At 42.9% G+C, this 18,002-nt stretch overlaps 1 protein-coding gene across 14 annotated transcripts in view; it reads right to left on the bottom strand.

Moving 5' to 3' along the window:
* Nucleotides 1-18,002, bottom strand: part of CADPS (calcium dependent secretion activator) — a 1,592,252-nt gene that overhangs the window by 739,529 nt on the left and 834,721 nt on the right. For all 14 annotated transcript variants that reach the window (XM_078661538.1, XM_078661533.1, XM_078661537.1 and 11 more), the window contains exon 7: nt 14,127-14,238. In XM_078661538.1, coding sequence (XP_078517664.1) covers nt 14,127-14,238 — 112 coding nt within the window. The remainder of the gene's footprint in view (nt 1-14,126; nt 14,239-18,002) is intronic.

Raw genomic sequence — 18,002 nt, forward strand, 5'->3', positions numbered from 1 at the left:
TCCCCAAGCCATTTTCAGCCCAAAGAACCCCATCCGCTGGGGCCCCCATCACTGAATGGTAGTTGTCCTGGTGCCCACCCAGGGCGCCAACCATACACTCCTTGGGGGCTGTTGGAGGAGCCCTGTGTACCCGTGACCCAAACCGGCTCCCCGCATGCAGCAGGTGCCTGTATTGCCCCCACTTTGAGGGAGCACCAACTAACGCTGCTCCCTCTGGGGCAGAGCATTATTTTGAAATGTTTCCCTTCCTACACCAGTGCGGGAAGGAAAAGAGTTCAAAAGTCCGCTTCCAGCTGGGGGGAAGGGCATTTTCAAAGCTTCAGCCTGCTGGGAATGGATTTGGTGTTTAATCCCACTCGGCAGGAGTTTTGAAAATGATTCTGCCAAGTGGGAGCATACAGGTTTTTGAGAAACTGCTATGTCTGTAGGGTGGGTTTCCCAAATGAGCCGGCCTTGGTTGGGGTGCCCAGGGCTATTAATGGCCCTGAGAGGGAGCCGCATGGCCCCCTCCCTTAAAGTACTCGGCCCCGGGGTGGGCTCCCTGGGGTCCTTAGTGCCTCAACAAGGGGGGCTGCGCAGCCCGCTCCCAGCATACACTAATTTTGGTGCTGCAGTGGGGTCCCTGGGGTCTCTGGAACCTCAGGGATGGGGACAGCAAGGACCCCCTCCCCATTTACACAAATTTCAGCCCAACAAGTATGCTCCCTGGTGCCTCTGGAGGCTCAGGAGGGGATCTGTGTGGCACATTTTGGCTCTGTGGGTGGGCTCTCCATGGTATTTAATGGCTCATGGAGGGGGTCTGCTCCTACTTTTTCATGATTACAGGCCCGGGGGGGTAGGCTCAACATGGCCTTTAATGGCGTTGGGGTGGAGGTCTGGCAGCCCCCAACTCCTTTATGAATACAACCCAGGGGGTGGAGTCCAGAGGGCATAAACTTAGTGGATGCAGCCCGGCTGCCATTTTGCTTCTTTGTTTTTTCACTCCCAGTTGAGTCCGGCTGGATTGCATCAATATTTGTTAATTGTTTTATTTTCCTCTTTGGTCTCTGGGTCCCTCCCACGGGGCCTAGATTGTTAGGGTATACTACCCTGCTCCCTTATAATACTTTTATAACTTCAGGAGAGAGAACGCACCAGCGGTCCAACCTCTGAATTGCATCTTCGCGGTCAGACCACCATGGGACTGCTGCAACCACCAGAGAGCCACGAACCCTGGTTGTGGTGCGGTGATCTGTCTTGGCAATATGCTAAGCTGTGCCACTGCTGCACCACCAAACATATTATGACTTTCCCACCACCAGCATTTTCATGGCAGTTATCCCACCATGAAAATGCTGCTAGGGGGAAGAAAGAGGGCCCTACAGGGCCCCTTGTATCCCCTGTGCATGGGATTGCATGCAAGGGGGAACATATTGTGCTCTCCATCTGCATGCACCCCAGTTCCTGCACAGCTTGGACTGCAGAGTCCATGCCATGTGGGAACTGCCTTTGGCACTCTCAACACGGTGGCTTTTTTATAGGCACCACTGTCGGACCGCCAAAGAACCACCCACCAGACACGAGAAAACTAATAATCTGGAGGGCGGTCTTCACATGGCTTTGGTGGTGTGAGGCAGTCCCACTCCCAAACAACCAACATCATAATTGGGCCCTAAGTCTCCAAGTCCTGTAATGGCTGCAATCAATATTTTTCTGATGTTGCTGGTAGCTAGTCAGAATGCTCACTCCTGCTGCAGTGTGACTCCTGCTGAAGTGAGATGGCCCAAGCGAAATAAATCTCCCTGGGCCAATCAGAACCCTCTATTTTTAAAGTGGCATTCCCTCGAGAGTATCTCGATCCTCTCGAGGACCCAACCACCCATATATAAAATTATTGTCTAATCTTCTTTTTTCAGAAACTACTGAACAGATTTACACCAAATCACAAAAAGTACAATATGCAGACCAAAATTTATATTTATGTTAAATTTGGTGTGGTTCCGTTCAGCAGTTTTAGCGGTAGCTTGTCTTAAAGAAGTCAAAATGCATGAGATTTTACATTTTGGAACCTACCTTTTTTCTCGCCCACACTTGATGGATTACCCAGAAATGTTCCATGCACAAACTAGTCAAAAGGTAGCACATTTTTGGGATCTTTCGTGCAGATTTATCAAACGGTGACAAAGGTATTAGCAACACAACACTTTTCCTAACTCCAAATACCTAGGTAATATATGTACATGTGTGTGTGTGTTTCTATATGTGCACGTGTGTGTGTGTGTGAACTTAGTAACAAAGAGCGAAAGGGTTGCTTAAGTATGGAGAACTGTAGAATTTTGCTATAAGCGTCTGGCTGATTTTGGTATGATAATAGTGTACAGAAGGGACACACAATTTTAGACACAGTGTCCGTACCACCAACATCTCTGTGGTGCTGCAAGAATGCCATAAGCTCAAATGCAGGAAATCATAAAAGGTCTTCATCTCAGCCCTTTAATAGTAAAAAAAATAGCTAAAGTTAGGGTGATTTGGGCCATAAGCCCTCTGTGACCCAGTGCCACTGCACCTGTTGCACTGGCTACGTCACTGCCATCACTTCCCTGGCCTACTATTTTTTCAGTTGTTGGCACAGATTTCAAGTTGTTTGCTTCCCATCTTCCAATATTCTGCTATTCTTTGAGCAATAGGACAAATAAACTCATTGCATTATATCGATTATGAATATAGATGCATATCACAAATTATTGGGTTGGTAATATGCAATATTCAATGCCACTTTGAAAAATGTTAGTCCTATTATTGTGAATATTAACAAGCAGAGCTGACACACACTGTAAAATATATTCCATTTCTTTAGGATCCCAACATCTATCAATCAAATTTGACATTAAGACCTTCATTGTGTATTGGGCAGTGCAATGCTACATAGTGGTACCATAATGCCTAGTACAAAATGGGTCCGAATAATGAAAATGTAGGAAAAATAAATACGGAGCCTGCACAACACCTGAAAGTATTTTTCCCCCTTTTTTCAGTTCACAAAGATTCCCATGCATGGAAAGGTGAGCCAAATGCATGTTTTCAGGGATCTTGGGAAGGTAGTGTGACTTTCCTTTTGAGATCCTGTACTGCTACATGGAGTTCTCCATAGCTGAGAACTCTGGACAGGTGAATAAAATCTCATCTGCAAATGCCTTTGTTTTATCTGACGGTGAAATGTGTTCTACTTGGGGAAGCCCTTCCCATACACTCCTAGCAAATCTGTTGGTTATTCATTTCCCTTAACAGCCTGTAAAGGGATTTGTGCTAGCCCTCTCATGGAATAAACCTGAAATTCTTTCCCGGGTGGAAATGGGACAGATAGGAATTTAGGAATGCCCGCAATCACAGGAGTTTGTGGGCATTCCCACATTTCCAAAGCACACCATGCTCTGGGAAGCCTACTTTCCACCAACTTTTGAGCGGGTATTTACTTGTGAGAAGTGCTCCACTCCTCACATACTTCACATATGCGATCTAGGACATATTCCAGTCGTAAACAGTCCTTTATGACACACTTGTTAAGGGCAGTCTCCTCCCTTACCCATATAGAAAGTGTGACAGATGGCATTAGCACAACTTCCAATAGATTTCAAAAATATGTTTTTTACTTGTTGGATCAACTGTACGTCTATCATGCCCCAAATGCCAGCTCCATAAGATGCAACAGCCCCACATTTACCTGCATAGATTGAAGAAATCACTTTCACTGGTGTCGAGCCCATCAAAAACCATGCAGGTGAATGATGGATTTTTCAAAGAAGGCTTTTGTGTTAGATAACATTGGTTTTCAATTATATTTTTCACCAACAGTAGACCAAAGTAAGAAAAGATATCTGCCACCAAATCCTTGAAGTTATCAATGAAATTAGCATGTTTTTGTCCAGTGTTGCCCCACATATTGTGGTAAGTGTTAGACATGGCTTCTGTGGTTTGTTTTCCCCTGTGTCTTCTGACCTCCTGTTATTGACTGTGTGCTGCATTTAGTTTTTGATGGCTTGAGAACTCTGGGCACTTTACCACTGCTGGTCAGTGTTAAAGTGCAAGTGCTCCCTGTGTAAAATTGTATCTGTAATTGGTTATCCATGTTTAGCATATTTGATTTACTAGTAAGTATTTAGTAAAATTCATTGTGTGCGCCCAGGGTCTGTAAATCAACTGCTACTAGTGGGACTGCAGCACTGATTGTGCCACCCACAGGAGTAGACCTGCAAACATGTCTCAGACCTGCCACTGCAGTGTCTATGTGTGCAGTTTTGAAGTGACAAGTCGACCAGGCAAGTGCACCCACTTGCCAGGCCTAAACCTTCTCTTTTACTACATGTAAGGCACCCATAAGGTAGGCCCAAGGTAGCCCATGGGCAGGGTACAGTGTATTTATAAGGTAGTGCATGTACTGGTGTGTTTTACATGTCATGGTACTGAAATACTGCTAATTTTGTTTTTCAATATTGCAAGGACTATCTCTCCAATAGGTTATCATTGGAGCCGGCTTGTAGTCTCTTGCAAGTATAACTTCCAATTGGGAAGAGATAGAGATTTGGAGTTTGGAGTACCTGAACTCACAATTTAAAAATACATCTTTTAGTGAAGTTGTTTTTTTATTTGCGTTTTTGAAAATGCTACTTTTTGAAAGTGGGCATTTTCTTGCTTTACCATTCTGTCCCTCTGCCTGCCTGTAGTGTCTGTAATCCACATCTGAGGGAGGGAGACAGTTAGGCTGCCAGTGCATTCACTCTAGACAGTCACACAAAGGGAGCAGATGTGTGCCCTGCATATCCTGATGTCTCATCACCAGGCTGATGGGTCTTCCTGAGCTAGAGTGGTGGGTAGAGTTGTCACTGACACATGAATAGGGCTTTGCCTGTCCTCACATAAAGCTGTCTCCATCCCCCTGTAGTGTGTCTGCAGCCAGGTCAGGGAAAGGCATGGTCTTGTGCTCTACAACAATTGTCCTTTGAAGTTTGCCTACTTCAAATGCAGAAACTGGTAAAAGTACTGGAGCTGTGACACCACAACTTCGCAACTCTTCAGGGCTAAGAGGACATTCTGCCATGAAGAAGAGCTAGATGCGGTAGGAGGAACTGACACTGCTTGTTGCTTTGTTGTGCTGGCCTGCTGCTTGCTGCTTCTGCCCTTGTAGTGAAAGGACTGGACTTTGCTTTCTACATCCTGATTTTCAAGGTTCTCCAAGGGCTTGTGCATGCTTGCCTCCTCTTAAAAAGTCTCAGGATCATGAAAGACTTCACATACCAGTGCCTGGGCTCCTATGCTGAGAGCTCTGGCTTGCCAAGTGGTGCCAAATCACGTTCCTGGGCTATTAGAAGTGGAATCTGGTAATTCTGAGAAGAACATCCATGCATCAATTCTCAGTACGCATTTTGGCAATGCACACGTTCACAAGGAGTTAGTTGCTTGTAATCACTGGTACACTGAACGTCGGTCACACGCTGTTTTGATCAGCAGTTTCATCTGCAAAACAGTGTACTATCACATTCAGTGCTGTTCAGAGTGGACGGACAAACCTTGGTTAGCACCCATGTCTTGAGATTTTAGGTTTACTCATATCTCTTTTCTTCTGTAGATATGTGGTGTTCAAGCACTTGGGAGAGTTAATGACCATTGTGAATACTCTTGGCTTTGATTTTAATGGCCTGGACTGAGCTGGTTTTTGTTTTCATTTCATTTTCAGAGACCCCTGAGGAAGGGTCGTGTATGACCCGAAATGTATTGTGTTATGAATTGGTTTCAGTTTAAATTACAATACGCAAAAGGAAATATCTTCAAGAATGATGATGAATCATTAAAAAGGATGACAAATGAATACAAGTTTTAGATTCATTATAAATACTGAATGATTAGGATTTAAAATGGGATGAAAAACTCGCCAGTTTTGAAATTAAGTGAGCCCGTCATCTGGGAAGCGGTTCTTCAAACCTGGCACCCTTGTAACTCAGATTCACATAGCGCCTACAGACACAACGCTAATGACTGGGACGCACAGTGAATAAAAAACTTTGAGGTTCTGAGAGCATTGTGATAATAATATGGAGTTATTTGGAGAGGGTAGATATTCAGTTTAAACCTGCACAGACAAATTACTGGAGGCAGGCTTGCAATCATATTTTACATTGTCACTATAGGGGTGGCACAATATGTTCTTCAGTTCACTAGTGACATTTAGATTACAGGCCCTGGGCACACGTTGAACCATATACAATGGCAATAACATATGTCAATTAGATGGATACCAATTTGACATGGTTTAGAGGTCAGAGCACATACACTGGGCACTCAACAGCAGTGTCCCAGTTTGCTGAGTCAAACAACCAGCAACCAAATCTAGCGAAAATGGAGGTGACCATGCAAAAAGGGATATTTTCCTACACATTCTAATGTCTTTCTTTTCATATCTGTCAGAGACATAGAGTGAAAAATGCTCTTGCTTCACAGAACATACAGGGCTGTTGTGGAACGACTGATCATAGTTATCAGGTTTGAGGCATCGCTCAGAGGGAGGCACAGCTTGACTTAATTGTCATTAGTAGTTTAATTTCGATTCAGAATAACCCCCAGGCCTATTAATAAGCGGGAATTTAATTGAATGCCTTGATATGTTAATTTAAAACATTTACCTATTTTTATTTGATTTGCTGTTAGTTCATTTTTTTGATTATTCAGGTTTTTCATCACTTGAATTGCTTTCCTACAAGAACTTCTGGAATTGGATTCTTTTCAGTTTATGGAAAACAAAAGCTTCCTCACTAAATGTTTCACCCAATCTCCATTCTGTATGATAGTCAACCGGTTAAAATCATGAGTCAACTCTGTCTTTTTAATGGCCTTGCTGAAGGTCCATTTTTACGCTGTGGTTCCTACTCATTCTGTTTTATGTAAAGAATAGTGGGCTAGGAAGATCGCTGTTGCCAGTCGATAACAATACACAATGAGAAAATCTCTAACAAGGGTCTAGAATTAGTAGCAGGTAGTAAATAAGTGATGGGCAGGTTAATAATGATGAATGAGGATCACATGTAAAGGCAATAAACAATGTGCATTAAAGTGTGGATGCATGATGAGAATGCATGAAGAACATGCCTAAAGATTGATGAGTTTCTTTGATGTGGATATGTGACAAGACTGTTAGATATGGATAGATGGTGCAAATGTACAAGGAACATGTTTGATAATATGTAATGACGATGTGTGATGATGATGTATAACAGTATATGTCAATGATGTGCTGACAAAAGAAAAAGATAAGTAAGATGAACATGCATTTTGAGATATGTATTTAGACTGTTTGATAATGTATGTAGCGTAAGCAATTTTGAAATGGATGCTGTAGAAAAAAATCTGCTCCGCTTTTTAGAACACCATATGCTGACAATATATTTCATCAACTTAAACATTATACATTTTTAGGTGCTCTTATAGGTAATTTGTGGACGATGGGTATATGTTGCATTTATTAAATCAGGGTAGTTTATGCAAAAATATCATTGCAGTGTACGTGCTGTGCAGATGAGAGTTTATAATTTGCTTTCTGAACATTTCAGTTGTTTGACTGACTTTTTAGTATAAACACCTATAAAGACTCAGCATTGATCGCACTAAATTCTACCCATGATATGCAACACCTGCTCTTTAAAATGATATTCCGAAAGTGAGAAATGGGGTATTGGTTGAAGGGGGAGTGACCACTGTTCAAGCAACAGCCACAATCCCTGTCAGGGTGAACCACAAAAAGTCACTAAATTAACCTGTGCTTAACCCTGAGTAGCTTGGTAATAAAGTGAAAACACAACACAAGAAAAAACTCACACCCGCTTAGAAAAATAATGACAATTTTAATAAATTATTTGACACCAAAATGACAAAAACCCATCAGTAGAACCGGAGTTAAGATTTTGAAAGGTTTTTAGTAAAACCTAGCACCTAAAAGATCAAAGCACCAACTGCAGATATCTAGTTGCGCGAGACATGGTTAAAATAAAAAAATATGTCTGATCACGATGGCAGTATAAATATAGAAACAGCATGGTTTGATAAAAGATCCACAGCAAGAAATGTTGTTTCTGTCACAGTCTTCATTGCCCATCGGGACATGGAATTGTCACGTGTCTCCACAAGTAGAATAACGATCTATAGCATAGGGGTACATTTTTGAATAGCTGGCCCACTAGCAACATTTAATATACAGGCCATGGGTATGTGGCATAGCATTTTACCTAGAGAAGAATATCAGTGAGCAAATTTAAATTTAGGTTTGCAATGAAGAGACTTGAAGAGAATGAATTGCCTTCAGCTGGATTTGATGGCCTTTTGATTATACTGAATGGATGTTAGGAAAAGGATATATACAACAAGAGGGGTGCTGAACTGTTCCTGTAAGAAGGGAAAGGTTAGGTAAATCTGGCGTGCCCGGAGGTGTAGACATTACACCCTTGGGCATCCATTTTGTTGTATGTTTTTGCCTCACACACCCCGAAGGATGTCATGCTTCATCATCGGCGGTTGCTCCTCGTCGGGGGGGGGGGCGGTGCAATCCCCGACGGGCTCACCTCTAAGAGGGGCACTTTGGCGGAGATCTTTTGTATCCAACTGCCCTGTGGTGAAGTGCGGGTGTGTGGGCGGGAGAGCAAGTAAGCCTGGTGTAGTGATTAAAATGCAGCAAGGGGTGCCGGAAACTGCTTTATTCTGGTGGTCCCCCTACTACAATTAAAATCGTGAAAAAGCTCGCTCGGTATCACCTCGTTAGGTAGAGTGACCCTAGACGAGCTGAGAAGAACAGATGGTCAACATGTTTCTCGCAATTGGGTAAATCACCTGCGATTCATCAGGACCTTATAATGGTGAAAAATTTTAAATAAAAAGAACTCAATAACATGCCAGTGTCATGTATGTGGTGTAGGTATATTTTACCTCTGTGGAACGTCCTATGCCTAGACAATGAGAAAGAAAGAGGATAAACATTAATAGTACATTTCTCATCAACAGCAAGGATGGCCAGCGCCAGAATGTGTACATAGTGGGGCATGCTTGGAGTGGTGTTGGGGGATAATCACAATCTATACATGCCAAGTGGTTACAGCGTGCAGTGTGGAACACACACACTCTAACTCTATGTTGGTGTGGAGAATAAAAACAGTGGTTTAAAAACAGTTGTTTAGAACAGTAAACTAATAAAAAAACACCATTATGTCACAGAGTGGCAAGTCGAGCCATGGTTATGTGAGTGACAACAAATCCATATCGAGGTGGTTTGTCAAAATAAGGTGCAGAGATTAACAGGCACATGACTCACCTAATGGTCAAGGTCTATGAGCCACATGAGTGGTCGGCGGGTCAGTACAACGGGGTTAAGCCTTCAGGCATAGCTAAAGGGCGAAGACATTGTAAAAGGCTCAGGAGTTGGTACAAATGACAAGGAATAACCGAGTCTCATGGGGGAGAACCATCTTACCTCAATCAGCCCGTGACCGCGTGGGAACACCTACCCATCTCCGCCGAGCTCGGATAGATGGGTGGGTCCGGCGGTGTTTGTTATTTATTGTAACCCGCATCACGGACTCCTAGCCGTTTCCGCCCTTCCGTATGGATCACGTGACATGGGTAGTAACTGTGGCGGCCATGATGTCGTGGTCAAAGAACCGTAGTAGTTCGCAGGCAGTGTGGAAGTCTAGTATAGGGGTGAGCTTATACAGGCTCTCGTTGCTAAGTCCGTGTCACTCAAACCATGCGGAGTAAAGTGTTCACCCGCTAAAGATGCCCGAGCAGACGCTGTAGTGGCAATTGTGGTTTTGAAACCCAGAAGGTCACGTGGTGTAGTGTGTGACCGCGTCGGCCATGATGTGGAGAGAGTGAGGGATGGATCACCAAAAAAGAGGCAGAGTTTTTGACGAAAAAGGACCCTCTGGTACCGTATTTCTACATACTGCCTAAGATCCACAAAGGGACCAGACCAGTACCAGGGAGACCAATTGTGTCAGGGATCAATTCCGTCCTGGAGCCACTCTCACAATTTTGTGACCATTTCTTTCAACCACTGGTGAAAGGCATCCCTTCCTATATCCAAGACACCACAGATGTCTTACGCATTTTGAACTCCATCCAGGACACGACACATATTGATCTTTTGATTACTCTAAATGTGGAGGCCCTCTATACAAATATCCCTCAGAGGGCCACCCTAGAAGTAATAGAGGAAAGACTGGGCCTAGAAACCTGGGACTCAAATACACCACAAACCTTCATCATGGAGTGTGCCACCCTAGCACTTACCGAGAATTATTTCGAGTACAAGGGACAACACTACCACCAGACCCAGGGGACATCTATGGGCAGCACCTTCGCTCCTTCGGTGGCGTGTTTATATATGGCGGAGTTCGAAGACAAACATATATACCACCAGTCTAACCCTTTTCGAGATAACATTAAAATATGGAGGCGTTTCATAGACGATATCCTAATACTCTGGACAGGCCCGTTGACATCCCATGAGGATTTCTTTGAATGGGTAAATACACTGAACCCTTTCTTGCATTTCACTATGTCCTCTTCATCGAGTGAAATTGCCTTTCTTGACCTCACTATCAAACGGGAAGGGGGGTCCCTCAAAACCACTATGTACAGGAAACCTACAGACCGCAATAGTCTACTCCATTATAGGAGTCACCACCCCAAGGCCTTACGCTCAAATCTGCCATTCGGACAGTTTCTCCGGATAAGACGCAATTGTAGCGAAGTTTCCGATTACAAGAAGGAATCCACAATTCTCTCCAGGAACCTCCTTGATAGAGGCTATCCAAAAAGCGATGTCTCCAAAGCTAGGAAACGGGCTCGGAACAACAACCGAGAAGCTCTACTAGAGAGACAGGAGAGTACACCGGTCGAGAACCAACCGATCACCTGTGTCACCACCTTTACCCCCCTGTCCAACAAAATCAAAAATACCATTAAACGCCATTGGGGAATCCTTAATACAGGTGATCTGGATCTGGAACAACCTAGGTTTGCTTTCAAGAGATCACAGAACCTGAAGGATATCCTGATCAGCACCAGGCCAAAGAAAGCTGTGAAAGAGACTCAACAAACCCTCTGGCAGCTACCCCCTGTCATGTGCCATTACCCTTGTGGCTCATGTGGTGTCTGTAAGTATACCTTAACACTTAAAACCATCAAACTCTCTGAGACTTTCAATTGGGAACTCAGGCATCACACAAATTGCAATACGACACATTGCATTTACCTGTTGATTTGCCCATGCAATTTGCAGTATATTGGGATGACCACCCGCCCAATAAAAACCCGCATTATTGAACACCGCAGCAATTTTCGCTGTAAGAAAACCCATACAAAAATGTGCAAACACTATGTGGAATCCAACCACAACGCAGATTCTTTGAAATGGGTCATTTTGGAATCCAGTCCCAACTGCCCAAAAAATGCACTCTTCAGGAAGGAGCAGAGATGGGTCCATCGACTGTCCTCCGATAGCCGTGGGCTGAATGAAGATATCCCTTGGCACTCACTATAAACCACCCACTAGCCATTTCTCGATACTTGATATGGCGTGTCTAAGCTTTATTGGGCATGCACTAAAAACTATGACCTCACTGACTTGTTTTGTGAAACATTCCGGTCCCATACCCTCGGACCCCCACATCATGGCCGACAATGCCAATTAATACAACACATGACTTACACAGGTATACTTGTTATACCGGATCAGTCGCATTGCCGAGTCCATATGACTAGACTTTGATTGGCTTATGATACAGTCCAGGTCCACTATACCTCCTGCCCTCCACATCATGGCTGACGCGGTCACACACTACACCACGTGACCTTCTGGGTTTCAAAACCACAATTGCCACTACAGCGTCTGCTCGGGCATCTTTAGCGGGGGAACACTTTACTCCGCATGGTTTGAGTGACACGGACTTAGCAACGAGAGCCTGTATAAGCTCACCCCTATACTAGACTTCCACACTGCCTGCGAACTACTACGGTTCTTTGACCACGACATCATGGCCGCCACAGTTACTACCCATGTCACGTGATCCATACGGAAGGGCGGAAACGGCTAGGAGTCCGTGATGCGGGTTACAATAAATAACAAACACCGCCGGACCCACCCATCTATCCGAGCTCGGCGGAGATGGGTAGGTGTTCCCACGCGGTCACGGGCTGATTGAGGTAAGATGGTGCTCCCCCATGAGACTCGGTTATTCCTTGTCATTTGTACCAACTCCTGAGCCTTTTACAATGTCTTCGCCCTTTAGCTATGCCTGAAGGCTTAACCCTGTTGTACTGACCCGCCGACCACTCATGTGGCTCATAGACCTTGACCATTAGGTGAGTCATGCGCCTGTTAATCTCTGCACCTTGTTTTGACAAACCACCTCGATATGGATTTGTTGTCACTCACATAACCATGGCTCGACTTGCCACTCTGTGACATAATGGTGTTTTTTGATTAGTTTGCTGTTCTAAACAACTGTTTTTAAACCACTGTTTTTATTCTCCACACCAACATAGAGTTAGAGTGTGTGTGTTCCACACTGCACGCTGTAACCACTTGGCATGTATAGATTGTGATTATCCCCCAACACCACTCCAAGCATGCCCCACTATGTACACATTCTGGCGCTGGCCATCCTTGCTGTTGATGAGAAATGTACTATTAATGTTTATCCTCTTTCTTTCTCATTGTCTAGGCATAGGACGTTCCACAGAGGTAAAATATACCTACACCACATACATGACACTGGCATGTTATTGAGTTCTTTTTATTTTAATTTTTTCACCCTTATAAGGTCCTGATGAATCGCAGGTGATTTACCCAATTGCGAGAAACATGTTGACCATCTGTTCTTCTCAGCTCGTCTAGGGTCACTCTACCTAACGAGGTGACACCGAGCGAGCTTTTTCACGATTTTAATTGTAGTAGGGGGACCACCAGAATAAAGCAGTTTCCGGCACCCCTTGCTGCATTTTAATCACTACACCAGGCTTACTTGCTCTCCCGCCCACACACCAGCACTTCACCACAGGGCAGTTGGATACAAAAGATCTCCGCCAAAGTGCCCCTCTTAGAGGTGAGCCCGTCGGGGATTGCACCGCCCCCCCGACGAGGAGCAACCGCCGATGATGAAGCATGACATCCTTCAGGGTGTGTGAGGCAAAAACATCCAACAAAATGGATGCCCAAGGGTGTAATGTCTACACCTCCGGTCACGCCAGATTTACCTAACCTTTCCCTTCTTACAGGAACAGTTCAGCACCCCTCTTGTTGTATCACTTGTACTAGATACGGGCACTTGCTGTAACTGGACCTTCCACCCTTATGAGTGGTAACTAGTGTCAGTTGATCTATTGATCACTCTCCCTCTCTTTGATAAATAGGAAAAGGATATACTCATTTTGCAAACATGCATGTGCTTACAGTCGTAATTAATGATCTGTGTGTTTGTGGCAGTGATTGTGTAATACAGATTTAAACTAATATTATCCAGAATGTCCTTCCCCATCTGTGCTATGCATTTTAAGTAGACCGGTGAAGATGTGCCATTTCCATTTCAGGCACACCAAAACAGGACCACACATTTTTAAAATGTTGGCAATGTGTCTAATATATATATAGTTAATACTCATTCAATACATAATAAGTTAAAGATTAAAGCAAAATACATGGTAACTGATGGTTGTAAAACATTTACAAGTTAATTATAATATAATTTAAAGACAACACCCAGGAAACATTCATAGGTGCACACATGTGAGTGCAGAATAAAGAAATGTATACAGCTAAATTGCCTATCAATAAAAAATAGCTAATGTCTTTAAATTACCATTAATACGTGGATATGGTAGGGCACTTTAAATATACAGTAAACCAGCATATCTAGTATGCAATTTGTTTTCATTTAAACTTCTATTTACAACAATGCCATAGCCACACGTCACAAACTAGCCTTCTAGCTTAATACCTTCTACTTATGAAGTGTTTTCCATGCTGTACCTATCTTTGATCTGTCTTTTTACAGTCCATCTGTGGTGCATGTTTCACTTGTGTCTAAGGATTTAAATATTAGACATCTTACCCTTCCGAGTTCCTTGTCCTCCAAAGCCAGCACACCCGTGCTCTCAGTGAACAGCTTCACCTTCACTGCTGGTAGTGCATGTGTAGTAGTAAAATCACCTTGCGTTCCCCAGCTGTGAATTCAAGCAGAGTAGAGTGTGTACAGTAAATAGCGCCACAATATTGTGCTTTCTTTACAGTGCTTAATTGGCTAATGTGGAATGACAGTGTCTGTCACATCAAATTTGACAGGCAAATGAACAAGTGGTAACAGGGTGTCTGAATCCTTAGTCAACCATAACTTTGTTATGACATGAGTTGTTACTTGTATTCACGGAGACAGTTTTTGCCACAATAAAGACTTAAAAGGGCTTCTACAAAATAATGTTTATGTTTTATGAACTTCATAAGCTGATTACTCTACTTAGTCTCTAAAACCAATGACAGTGATTATGACATCTTACGGAATGATTAGCGAACCATCTTGATTCGCTGATGAAATAAATTGATAAAGGGCTCCAATTAGCAAATGTACCATTTCTACACAAAGCAAGCCACACAGTGACCCACATTGGCCTCCACAGAAGCAGATGTTATATGGATAATTAGAACATTGGAATGTTGGGAGCTCCATTGCAGACAATGGAGTGCTCCCTGCTCCTACGGGCCGGTAAAGGCCCGCAGAGCAACATTCCAATATTCTACAAAGGCTTCTCGAAGTTCGAGGGGATTTATATCCCCTCGAGCTTCAAGAACCCTTTGTTTAATTTGTTAGAACATTCTGCCCTCTAGTGGCAGAGTGTTCTAATAGCCTTGTAGCCCTTCGTAGCAGGGCTATACGGCTATTAAAGTCCCGCTGTTTCGTTAAAGTCCCTCGCCTTCGGCTCGGGCCTTTAACGATTCAGCGGGCCTTTAATAGCCGGTAATGCCCGCTATGGTGGGCTATCAGGCTATATTCCAGTCCTAGAATTTGTAAGTGGAGCAGCAAAAAATAATAAGAATTGGACAATAGATCTCATTTGTGTACCTTTTGGATTTGCCTTTTCTTTTTCCTACATGGTGGCTGCAAATGCACGTGCATCTGCAGTAGTCATCTTTCAACGGGTGTCTTAAAATATAATAAAATATATTTGAAGACCACTCCAGAAGTGAGTGCTCCCAAGGGTGCCATCTTTGAATTGTTCTTCATATTTGTAAGGGACTGCTTTCAAAGATAGCCACCACAGATGTATGCACATTCATACCAGCCATCTTTAAGTGGAGAAATTTAAGAAAAACTATCTCTGAATCCCCTAACTGAAACCCCCTTAATGCTGTTGATGTGCGAAAAATCCACAGTGGCCGTCTTTGAGTGAGGTAGTTTATACCTCATATTCAGTTATAAATTACTGATTCGGTAATTTACCGAATCAGTAATTTAAGGAATCGGTAAATTACCGAATTCTTAAAATACAGATTCGGTAAATTACTGAATCCTTAAAGTAGGGAGCACTCAAATAAGTGCTTTTCCCATTTCAGGATTTGTTATTTACCACCATCTACAAGTTGGTGGTAAATATCGAAAACGCTAAAAAAAGCAATTTTTTGCAATTTATGACAGTGCCATGTGGCAGACATACATGCCCTTAGGGCATGTATGTTTGCCACATGTGCACCCATGCACTATTCAGGGGTGCAACAGGGTGTCAAAGTGACACCCTGCCACCCTTGATTGTGTTCCCCCTTTTACAAAATCGGTATTTACCGATTCGGTAATTCCCATTCCTTTCTATAGGCCTGGAGGCCCATAGGAATGAATGGGAAATACCGAATCGGTAAATACCGATTCGGTATTTACCGAATCTTACCGATTCGGTAAAAATACAGAATGAATACCTACATCCCATTTACTGATTCTAAAATACCGAATCGGTAAAATTCGGTATTTTAGAATCGGTAAATCTGGATTACCTACAGCTGGCCCTAAATATGTGAGTTTTATGCTAAGGTTAAGTTTGTTTATTAAACGTCATAATAAAAAAAAATGCAGACTGCTTACACTAAAGCGCTGATATCTGGTCAATCATGTTTACGATCTATGCGGGAATCGGGCGGGCCTTTATTGTATCATAGTGGCAAAACTGAATTAACAGCTTCTTTGCAAATGATTCATGTTTTTACTTGAGCATTAGAGACTAACTTCATCTTTACTGGATGAGGTGTTCAGCATTTTCCCAGCCTGAATGAAAACTAAAAACTAAAGGCAAATCTTACTTTTCTAACAAAATGCTGCATTACATCTACATAATTTTAATGGAAATTCTGGAAAGGTCAAGGGTGAATATTAGAACAGACAAAGCTTTTTTGAGAGGCATTTATTCACCAACACAAATGATCTAATAAAGACAATTAAATATTTGATGAATAGTGAGCCTTTGGTGCTTGATGGGGAAAGATTTTGATTTGGTGTGCTGGGGACATCTGTGGAAGGTGATTCAAAGGCAGGGATCCTCACTCCAGATGACCAGAACAATCACAGCTTTATACCAGTGTGCATTTAGGCAATGTCAGGTTTAGACAAGAGAGGCAAGGTCGGGTTACTGCATGTCCCTTTTACTGTCTGCAGCGTTAGTTAAGCTGGCTGACATTGGAATTTGGGATTTAACCACCGATGCAAGGGGCTGTGTAGGGGGTAAATCTGCTTCAATGGAGCTATAATAATCCTGGTGGCACACTGTCTTTAGGACAGAAGGAAATCATGTTAAATCTGCATCTTTTACAATTTTGAATTAAAATATTTTCCTCATGTAATCTTGAGCCAAAAGTTAATATTTAACAATCCGCAGGATGGCTTTCAATAATCCCTTTCTCCTTCCATCTGGGTCCTTACCTTCCCTTCCCCTTTAGAACACTCTAATATAGTTTACTTAGCCTATTCTATATCTTTCACATTCCCCCACCATATATAGTAGCATTCCTCTCTCCATCCATCCTTTTCAAGGTGGATCACCAATGTCCCTGCCCACTGTCTTCTTAACCTTCTCCACGAGCTAAGCCATTGCTCCAGAGCTCTCACACGTTCATAAGCTTTTGGGGACACCCTCTACTATAATGCAACGGTTTTCCAGCTGCCATGCACCAAGCATCATTAAAATACCAGTATTATAATTTTGAGACTTCTTGACTGCTCTACAAGCACCAATGTCGCTCTTTGCAACAGCCATTATATCTGCCAGAAAAGTACTGTGACTGACACTCATACACACCCGACCCCATATATCTAGAACGTCTATTAGTCTTCAGTAACTCACACAAGATTCTTAACTGTACTTGCAAGAATCCCTGGATCTTCGGACAAAGCAAAAAAGTATACATGAACGTGATTTCTCAGTTGCACCTTTTGAGGCACTTACTTGAAGTAGTCACTCCACTTAATTTTAAGTGTGATCCAGTATAACACATGCAATATTTTTAATTGCACCAACCTAAGTCTGGTTTCCATTGCCACTTTCCTCAGGTGCTGCAATTCCTCCATCCAATCATATTTAAGTTAGTTTAAGTAGTTCTCCCATCGCGATTTAAACGTTTCTAATGTAGAAGGAGCATTGAATATCAGGGTTGTATAGGTTTTTGGCACCTCACCCATAGTAAATTAAATTTTAAAGGCTAATTTTTACATTTTAATGGTAATTCACACACCAATATTGAGCGTGAATTACCTCACTTGCAGAGATCTATAGGACTAGTTTGCAGGTATTTTGTATTCTACCTTCAATTGTTAAAATGAGAATATAGCCGTCTGACAACAAACAAATCTTCCAATTTGGTTATTTCTACATTATCACACCATCTGAAACCCTGCGGTCCAATAACTTCCTGCAAGTAACTGCCCACCACACTCCATTCTGTGTCCGTCAAG

Source organism: Lissotriton helveticus, chromosome 9, assembly GCF_964261635.1.
Source record: "Lissotriton helveticus chromosome 9, aLisHel1.1, whole genome shotgun sequence".
NCBI lineage: Eukaryota > Metazoa > Chordata > Amphibia > Caudata > Salamandridae > Lissotriton > Lissotriton helveticus.